We start from the raw sequence: 10,397 nt of genomic DNA, 5'->3' as shown, positions 1-10,397 counted from the left end.
AGCAACTCACTTCATGTCAGAGAGAGTTCATTATTCTGGTTCCCCGATGTGGTGGGTTTCTGCTCTATTAAAGGCTTTGGATATATTACTGTAATTTGTTTCCATTTCATGTTTCAGTGGCTGGGCTTCCTTTACATTTCAGGAAAAATGACAAAATCACATTCATCTTAAAAGTTTTTGCTGTAATCTGAAAATTGTTGTATTGCACCAAATTATGAGGTACTGTTCCCAGGTTTTTCTTTACTTACTGCCAAAGACATGACACAATTCTGGCTGACCAGGATGTAAAAGAGGTATTAACTTGTAATAAAAGAAAGAAGGATGTGACCACTCTGCCTCATGAATGTTTATACAAAATGTGAAAAAATATAACAACTCTTGAGTTATGTGCAAATAACTTTATCTTCTCATTATACTGCAGATGTCTGGCTTCTTAAAGGATACTTAGTCCACATATTCACATCAAACACAATGTGTCATATCACATTTTGACCTTGACATTCTTTCAAATGTCTTTCATGCAAATAAAAGAAAAAAAATCCTTCACTGTTTATCACTGGCCTTCAGAATAGTTTTAGGCCTTCAAGTAACTTTACACAATCACACTTGGAGATTGAATCAGCTCACTCTTTTGCCTGATACCGTTTTCCTGACTTGATTTACTTTTCCCAGGGTGCATTCAGTCAGCCAAAGTAAAGTCAGCTCAGCAGTCTGTTTGATAGTGAACCAGCACACAATGCTCTCAACCGAAACTAGCTTAAGCAAACAGAGAGAGGGAAATGCAAACAGTCAGAGAAAATCAGAGGGAAAACACCGCAGGGAAAGTCATTTGTTTCACTGGTCTGATTTAATTCTACCAAAATGGGAAAATTGCAAAATGCAAACTCTCATATTAATGTAACAGGGGACGTTAAATATCAGACACTTTAAATTACCAATACAGCCGTATTTGTCATTGTCTGCTCTTGAATTGGCTTCTAAGTATTTGCCATTTTACTAAAACATGTTATATAGTTTACTGGAGCTAATATTTATTCATATATCGTGCAACACATCTCTGTTTTGGTATCAAAGGTATCAATTGTAAATTTAGGTAACAGAAGACATAGAGTAATGCACTCTAAACACTGAAGTTTCCATTTGGCAAATAAAAACATGATCAAATGACATTACAGTGAATATGATTAAAATTGTATACATCACAAACATATCTAGTTTGTACACATCTAAAATATCACATAACAGTATAAAAATATGAAATACACTAATATTCAAGGCAACAATAGTTTATGACATTAGTTGTAATATATCTACAGTTTGCTGGCATCAAGAAACGTATTAACCTTATTTCACTTTGGTAGAGCATTCTCATTTTTAGCACACAAATCTACACATAAGTTAGTGCACTGCAACCCTTTTTAAGTCTGCAGCAGTGTTCACATTTATTGGTTTCCTGAACACACCACTCACCTGCTTACAGATACAGAAAACTTTCCACTCCCACTGATGCAATTATAATAAGATTAAATGGTGATGAGGATCATAATAAAAGAAACTGAATATAGTCTAAGTCTAAGTTTGAGCAGCCAAATAATTAAAAATCTATGTGGATACATGAAAAATCAGAAAGAGAACATTCAATGTGATATGCTGTATTAATAATTAATATTAGCCTACTTTAAAACAGTAAAGAGATGTTTAAAAAAAAAGAAGAAGATACAATGCTTTAGATTATTGATACCCAGTTTATTACTACTGTAAGTTTAGGTTTAAATTTCTTCAAAAGCTGAAAATGATCTACCAAAATGAAATTTTGCTTTAAAGGATAGTTTCACAATTTTTCCAAATTGTCCTAAAAGACAAGTCAGGTGTCCAAATGAACAGTGACATGTTTTTCTTGATGTGATCTTTCCTGTTCATACTAGCAATTAAGAGATACCTTTATAATGCCCTTTAAATGCAAGTGATGGGAGACTAAATCTATAGTCCTCCTGCTCAAAAATGTATTTAAGTTTGTTTGAATCTTAGACTTTGGCCATCCAAATTAGTCAAATAAAGTCAATATCATTCAAAGTTTGTCTTTTTAGTGCCACATTCTCTCTTTTTGTTGCAATCCTTCCACCGCAGCTGAAGAGGAAAACACTGTCCATAGAGACACAAAGAGGGAATATTTTGGAAGACTGTAACTGTTGAAGATGTGCACTTTATTTAACTGACTCAGACAGCTGACGCTTCATATTATCTTAAGATAAACTTTTAAATACACTTTAGCTCAAAACGAGGACTGTGAATTTTGGTGGGAATCTTGTAGTTTGAACAAAAGGAATGATTGAAACAAGGAAAACCTGTTTCATGGCTCTTATTGGCACCTGACTCGTGTTTTAAGATAGACTTGAAAACCTGTCAACCTGTCCTTAAATGTTTTGTCACATTTTCAGACAAATGACAAACTGCACTTCTTTTCCTCTGTTTTCAAGTTGAAGTGTAATTCCTTCACATCTCGAGAATGGTGAGAACATATGGTATGGTACAGTGCAAGTACCAGATGTAATTTTCTTCTAATCCTTTGTATAAAGTATGAGCAACAAATCACAGCTATATGACAACAAAAAAGAGCTACATCACATCTTCATCAAAACTGTATTGCTGTGTACAAAAACCTGCCACTCTGTTTCCCCAAGTGCGTGAAGGCTGTTTTCATCACTAGAGTGCGAAGCGTCTAGGTTTTTGGGTATGCAGAGGCTCGGAAGATATCGAGACAGTTCACAGTGATGAGGGCACCAGTCAGATGCCTCCACTGTCTTGTGGCAGGGTTTTTCATTTTGTCTAGAATCAGGTGGAGATCCTGGATCATGTCCCTGTAGCTGTCTCCATAACGCAGACTCCAGGAGTACAGGAAGTCATAGGCAGGTTTCCACATTGACTGAAACAACAGAGGAAATACAGAGTTCATTTTTTAGAATAAAGTGTTCATAAAACACTTCCTGTATAAATTCATAATGTTAGCGAAATTAAAGTAAACTTACCTGAGCACCCACTTCTCCACTCTTTCCTCGGTGTGGTGCCTCATAGCCAGCTATCTGTGTGCTGGTGAGTTTTCCAGTCTTCTCAGCGAGCTCCCGCCATCGAATCCCCAGCTCCACAGCAGTGGACAGGATGACTGTGGTCTGAATCAGCTGGGCCACAAGATTCACAGAGTCCATCTTTAACAGACCCTTAGAGGATGAGCAAATAGATAGACTGTCACATAACCATTGAAAGCACAAGAAGACAAGAAGCAAAACAGCGTATATGTGTGAGGTTTGTGGAGATATCTACGTTGAAAAAAATTACCAGAAAGCATTTTCCAAATGTTTACAGTCTCCCAGAAATCTAACATTAAAACTATCGGAATTCAAACATGTATTTTCTCAACTTACAACCATGAGCTCATGTAGAAACTTCTTCCTGCTCTTCTCAGTGTGGCAGTCTTCCTTCAGCTTCTCCAGCACACAGGCCACCTTATCAGCTTCAGTTTCAGCGTGCCGCCGTGTGATGCTGTCCAGTGATAGGTTGCGGTAGCCTAAGGCGTCAGCAAAACCTCTCCAGCTGGTTATGTGCTCAGTGACACGTGTCTGGATGGCGGAGTACATGTAAGTAAGCTTCTTGAAGGGCAGTGTCATGTTGTCCAAGAGCACCTCTGTGGTGATCCGAATACCGGTGAAGTCAATCACCTGGTCTCTGGTTATGACCTTGATGTTTTTGCAGTGAACCAAACCAGTCCTGCCACGGAGGAATCCGATATACCACTCCTTTACCTTTGAATTGCCCACTGACCTGACAGTCTCCCTGGATAGGAGAGCCACTGTATCTCCCTTGAAGTACTCCAGGAGATATTCCACGCGTGGCTGACGGAGAACTGACTTTAGGGCTACGCCGTACCACGGTATGTTCACAGGTCTGTCCATAAATTTGAGTAAGCCTGGAACACTTTCCTCAGGAATCGGTGAGTTTCTTGCCTTTTCAATTCGCTTTTCTATCTGCCTTGGCACTCGCTTTTCAGATCTGATGGGTGCTGCAGGAGGGGAAGACACCTGGAAATGTGTGACAGTTGCAGTTTTAGATTCCCTCACTTGTAGATCTAATTTAAAAGGAGTCATCTCTGCATTGCCAGCACAAGACAATGCAACCGGTAAATGTAAAACTGTCCCTATTTTGAGTTGACTTTGCCTCACTTCTTTCAGTTTGTCCTCAGGTTTGATTTTAAACATGGCACCTGCCACGCTGATAGCAACATGCAGGTCATTCACTTCATCAGGTTTAAACTGATGTGTTCCCCAGAGCTGCAGCACAAGTGGAGGCAGGTTTTTGTTTCCTCTGCAGATATCTGAAAAAGGAAGCTTTGGTGGAACGTTCTCATGACAGCAGACCACTATTACGACCTTAAAAGATGGATGGATGTACCTGGGACCATAAACTGCTACTGTGATTTGGCGGTCAAGGTAATCCCAGACTGATGTAGCAGGGGCCTGGATGGCAGATGCCTCTGCAACTGCAATCACATAAAAATGTGTCTTCAGGTCCTGGAGCTTCATTTGCATCATGTTTTTGTAAATGTAACAGTCGTTCACTCTGAGATAAGGTCCCTCTCTTTTGTTGGACACCAGCCCGACCACAGTGGTCATCACCTGACTTAAAGGGTCACTCTTCACCTCTCCTGACAGCTTCATCTCCATAGAGATGTATTCCTTTATGTTGATGTTGCTGAGGACCACTTCCACAAGTGGACTCATGGTTGTCATGTAGTTGTTGTTAAGTCCAGGAGGAGGGTCTAGCATTGCTTTCAGAGTAACTTCCTGGACGTCCCCAGGAACAACATGGCCTTCAGGGAAGTGGATGCTAATTTCTGACTCTGGTAACTGAACAGAGCCTCCACTGTTGCCAATTTTGCAGATTACATGAAAGTCAGTAGCTTGAGTCTGAGCCCACCCAGGGCTCTGGCTCATCAGATTTAAGTCCAGGCATGAGCGGGTTAACTGCCTGTGGCTCAGCCAGGCCATCTTATAGGCCTCTCTGTCATCTTTTAGCCACTCAAAATCTGGGTTCAGGACTGGCTGGGGCGGTCTGAAGCTGTTCTCCCGTTTTGGCACCTTTCTCTCCAGATCATCCAGAATGTCTGAAGCACTCCTCCATCTCCCGGATCTGTTGCTGACTTTGTGTTTGTTTTCCAAAAAGTTCCCCACATTGCCTTCATCTGAAGATGTGCTACTGGTGTCATCGTTATTTGTGCCCAGATGTTTCTCATTGTCCTGTTTTGTATTAGATCTGTTGGAAATATGTTTGTCTGTGCTGCTGTGTACAATGTCATCTAAAAAAGGATTAGATCCAGACAGTTTGTTCCAAAAGGGATTTTTAGTCTGAGACTCATGTGCAACTTCTGGCTGTAAAAGTGGCCACTCGGAGTTCTGTGGGATTCTTGACACGTATCCACCTAGAAGATAGTAGAATTTTCTCAGGATGTCTATTTAATAAGCATGTTTTCAAATTTGAACATATTGCTTATGTTTCTATAAGAGGATTTTACCGTTCAGGTTGTTGCTGGTTGAGGTATTATCGTCCAGGTCAATCAGCGTCCCTTCAGATCTGCTCCGCATGAGACTCCCAACACGACGGAAGGACCTTTCTCTTCCGGCTGCCATATTTTCATCTGTTAAACATAAAAAAGATATTTTTTAAATTTCTTGTATCTTTTCCTCTCACTATGGCTGATCTAAAAAGCCTAACATTACCCCTTAAACAATGCAATCAGGGGTCCTGTATACAAATTATCCAGCTTATTGATGTCACTCACATTATCTAAAGATGAAATTTTAAGCCGATTAACTGATTAGTTAATCTATTCATTGTTTAAGTCATTTTTAGCAGATACATGCTACAGTGTTTCACACTGTGAAATGCTTTGACATATGACAGCTCCAAACACAATAAATGGCCTGCAAGTAAAGCTACTGTTCTGCCTCAACCAGCTTTTTTTTTTAGCACAGTGAGCCTCAGGCTTTGTGCAGGGCTTCAGCCTGCTACAGCAAACTGTTCCAAAATGTGGAATAAAGCCTGAACTCTTCAGACTGTCACTTGTTTGCGTAAAAACACACTACCCATTCATGACTTGTCACAGTGAGTCAGTCATTAATTATGTGTTTTCTTTAGGCCACTGCACAAAAACAGGTTGGTCTTGTCAAGCCAATGACACAGTAGCCGGCTCTCTCAGCGCTTCTTGCTATGATCAAAGTGCAGTGCCACAAAGTAAAAATGTCTATTCTGACGAGATACTGTATGGCAGGCTTACTTTGAATACAGTGTACTGAATTTCCTGTACTAGAGTTAATTTACCAAATACACCATTCTGACAGTAATCTTGTCCATGTTTCTGTTTCTATGTGTAGATTTAATCTGATGAAATACTTGTAAATAAATCCGGCATTCATTAATAATCCAGATTACACAATTAACACCCAACAGCGCAGATTTGAGATATAAAATCTCACAGCTTCAGCTTCATTAACCAGGGCTACAACAGCCTTACTGACAGGTATCAGTGTCAGCGTCTCAACAGGTGGGTAGGCAGCAGTAGTTACATATTAATTACGCATTACCTATACATACAAATTCCTATTATTACAAATCGAAAAGAAAAACAATCAAATACGCGACAAAGAAAAGTTTGATCTCACCGTTGGCATGAGATGTTTGTAGTTTTGCTCCGGCCAAACCTCTATTATCATTTACGCTTATTTTCTAGGGCGTATCTGTGAGTGCTGGTCCTCTCATGTTACAGCTCTTTATTCTGTTTGCTCTCAGACACGGCGCATTTTGGGACTGGAAGTTTAAAACGATCCAGGAGCGCCGGCGAAGGAGTGGCCTGTAGATGGTTAGGTCACTACAATTCCCACAATGCAGCTCTGTATTTACGCATGAGACTTACAACACCTGAAACTGAGCGATACTTGCGTTTTCGACAGGACCGATAAGCATGTTAAAGGGTATCTGTCATCGAGGTTGAATGCTACTCAGTTGACAGTGGAGACACATAAGAAACAAGGTTAATTCATACAGCAAGCATCTGGCCTGAAGATTAGTAGTTTTTCAAATATATTTACCAGGGCAGCAACAATTATTTTTATCATTGATTATTCGGTATATTATTTTCTCGATTATTTAGTTACTAGATCTATAAAATGTAGGAAAATTGTGAAAAATGTCAATCAACTTTCCTGAAGTCCAAGAAAACGTTCTCAAATGTCTTTTTTTCTTTCTTTTTTGCCAAGCAACACTTCACAATCCAAAATTAAACAGTTTTATATCATAGAAGACTAAAGAAACCAGAAAATATTCACATTCAAGAAGCTGGAATCCGATTGTTGGAACATTGTTCTTTATAAAATTACTCAAGACGATTAATTATTTAATTTTCTGATAATTGCTCTAATATTTCAGCCCTGATTCAGGTGCTGCAGTGATGTGTATGCAGGATGTTACTAAGATGGAAATTATGAAAATAAGGCCAAGTGTGCCCGTGCACTGTTTCTCATATTGTCATTAATTTGGTAAAATATGCTTATTTCAGTGGGAAACAGTGTTATATTGATTTTACTTTGGGCCATTATCACTGCTGTTTTGAGTGACTATAGATCAAAGTCATCATGGCTAAGAGGTTAATCTCATCAAGGACACAAGTCATGTTATCTCATTGAACAGGTTATACACATTTACTGTGATGAATCCCTGAATAGATCACCAATTTAGACTGTAGGATTGTTATTTAAAGTAAATTAATATACAAATATATAGAGATAAACCACTACAACTAAAGTAAAAACTTAACAAGTGTAGAAACAAACTTTATGAATGTAACTTTTCTTTGCTGATGAAGGTCTGTACAGTTGAAATGTCACTTCAGTTTTGTTGTCAACACAGTTCTGCAGACTTTGGCATCCAACACCAGAGTGTTCAAGGAATGCAGTTAAGTACTCTTGAGTAGATTATGAATGTTGATTTTTTATGTAGCAAATGTGGCCTTTGGCTGCAGCAGCCTGGAGTAAGAAAACATTCCCTTCTGTAGAGGTTAAAATGCTCTTTTTAACATGTAATTGAGCATAAAACCTCTTAAATGTTTAAATGTATTATTTTGTGTTTTGTAGTTCCATGTGTCACTCTTTTGCCTTTTATCATTTGTTGTGATCCTGAGCTGTGCATATTGGTGTTAACTTCTTGCTATACATATTAAACAAAGCTAATGTGCATACCCTCTATATTTCAACAGAACACAATTTCTGTGTTCTGTTGAAATTGTGTTCAACAGAACACAATTTCAATAATTTTACTCTTAGCACTGGGTCTGATGTATTAAGTATCTGAAACAGAAGAAGCTGTAGTTTTGTGAGCAAATTCTGCTCCCTTGTGGCTGTTTTTGAGAAAAGCAATGATACAGCTAGCAAAAATGAATTGATACTACTAAAAAAGTATTACTTGTGTATTCAAACCTTGATATAGCTTATTCCTCTGTACCTCAAACTTCCATTGTCAATTTATAATCAAAATTACATACATGGTGCATTTACTCCTGTTTGACTAATGTTTGCTAAATATTAGTGGTGTCCAGCTGTTTCAGGAAATTATTGAGCCTTTAAAAACCTGGGAACCCATAGATTTGGATTGAGGTTCCACAGACAGGGAAAAGTCAAGTAAATCCAGGCTCATTTTGACATTTCACAGTAGGAAAAGTACAGGTAAACAATAAGGGTAACAAAGGCTGAATTATATTGTCATGATATGAATAGAACATAAATGTCGTTATTAATTGCACCTGTGCATTTCTTGCTGTGACAAGTAAAAATGTCTGCTGTGAAAAAGGTCTATTACCAATGTTAAGATGTATATATCATTTTGCACACTTTTCAATTTACTGCACATACGATACTTTTAAAATGTTTGATTCAGGTGAAAGTAACAATGCCAGTATGGACTGTGAACAAAAAAGATCCATATCATTATTTATTATTTCACGGTAATAAAGCAATTATTAAGCTCTATTAATACATATTGCAATTGATGCAACAACAATATAACTATATACATTTTCCTAAAAAAATTAAACTTTTTACAAAGCCTGCCAATTTGAGTTGTTCCATGACAATCAATGACTCAAATTTTGGTGGTTTTCCTGTGATTTGAAGGCTATTATGTTCCTTTTTTAGGCTGTGCAAATTTTGCGCAACATTTTTTAAACTCCCTGAATATTAAAATGCATCATCATCAAGTAAAGAACTAGACTGCTTCTATGGGAAGTTGGCATGTTGTAGATAATATAATGTGTTTTAGACATTAAGCAAGCAAATTGAATTTAAGTCTCAAAGTTAGAGATGGGTATCGTATATTTTTTAACCACTTGGTGGAGCCATTTCTCTACCATTCATGTGATCAGACATGTCCGTGTTATTCTAAAATGAGAAGGTTAGTCTATGTTGTATCTGTTTATTTCAATTTTCAACAATGTAGCAAGTGAGGCCCTGTCTGTTTATAACAAAGCAGAATTATTGGGAAATCTGGGTGGCAATTTGAACTGTGGTTGTTTTTAAAAAGCCAGAATAAAATGATAAGCTGCCAAACACACACCAGAAGGTAGAAGACCGGCACAAGCTCAGCCTCAGCAACAATGGGACATTTTGATGACCAAACAGGTCTGTATCTCTTTTATTATGCAGCAGAAACATATTGTAAAAGTGTTGCCACGTCAATGTCATTCATAGTGGTTGAAAGGGTTGGCTAAATCTGTTTTAGACATTTGGTCACAAATAACACTATCCTACTTTACTATAGGATGTTTTTTCAGGGCTTACCTGCTGGTAGGTCACTTGGCTGCCATCATGTGTGTGGAAACCATTTGGATGGGTTGTATCACAGAGTGTGGTGGCATGCTGCCAAAGGAGAAAAATGTTTTTTTGGTGTCTTTTGTTAAAAGAGCTCCCTAACATGGTTGTTTTCAGATAGAGAAGTAGTTCATTTCAATCCTGTACGCTTATGTATTTCATCGGTTATACATGATTTGATAGTGGCTATAAGTCTGTGAAACCAGCAGAGCTTCTCATGTTAAGTTTAATCTGTAGGTATTCCACTCAGTTAGACAGGTGAAACACCACCTGTGACATAAATGAATGTAAATTGCTAAAAGCATTGTATAAGGGCACCCCTGTCACTGTCACAGCAATTACTGTTAATTATTTTGACTAACCTCTGAGTCCCATCAAATTGCCTTTCCCGGGAGATTGGTTGGTTTGATGACAATGACAGTGCGGTTGGTGGCTTTAACCACAAAATGGGCCACAGATGCATCATTGACGAGAGGTGTTACCACCACACTG

The 10,397-nt window shown here is 38.3% G+C and overlaps 1 protein-coding gene across 1 annotated transcript; it reads right to left on the bottom strand.

Moving 5' to 3' along the window:
• Positions 1-424: 424 nt before the first annotated feature.
• macc1 (MET transcriptional regulator MACC1) lies at positions 425-6,829 on the bottom strand. The gene is made up of 6 exons (XM_062423071.1): positions 6,711-6,829; positions 5,564-5,686; positions 3,420-5,470; positions 3,027-3,215; positions 2,441-2,923; positions 425-2,391 (listed from the first exon to the last, which is right to left on the bottom strand). Exons 2-5 carry the CDS (start codon positions 5,676-5,678, stop codon positions 2,720-2,722), a joined length of 2,559 nt encoding a protein of 852 aa, XP_062279055.1. The 5' UTR covers positions 5,679-5,686; positions 6,711-6,829; the 3' UTR covers positions 425-2,391; positions 2,441-2,719.
• Between the last annotated feature and the right edge of the window lie 3,568 nt (positions 6,830-10,397).

This window comes from Scomber scombrus, chromosome 7 (genome assembly GCF_963691925.1).
Source record: "Scomber scombrus chromosome 7, fScoSco1.1, whole genome shotgun sequence".
Lineage (NCBI taxonomy): Eukaryota > Metazoa > Chordata > Actinopteri > Scombriformes > Scombridae > Scomber > Scomber scombrus.
The sequence above is the reverse complement of the archived record's forward strand: the minus strand, read 5'-3'. Positions and strand labels throughout refer to the sequence as shown.

Bases quoted from the DNA above. Each gene is read 5' to 3' on its own strand.
- macc1 (XM_062423071.1), bottom strand. From the start codon at position 5,678: ATGGCAGCCGGAAGAGAAAGGTCCTTCCGTCGTGTTGGGAGTCTCATG. The intron at 5,471-5,563 runs GTAAAATCCTCT...ACTATCTTCTAG, and splicing joins AACCAGCAACAACCTGAACG to GTGGATACGTGTCAAGAATC. The intron at 3,216-3,419 runs GTAAGTTGAGAA...TCATCCTCTAAG, and splicing joins TTCTACATGAGCTCATGGTT to GGTCTGTTAAAGATGGACTC.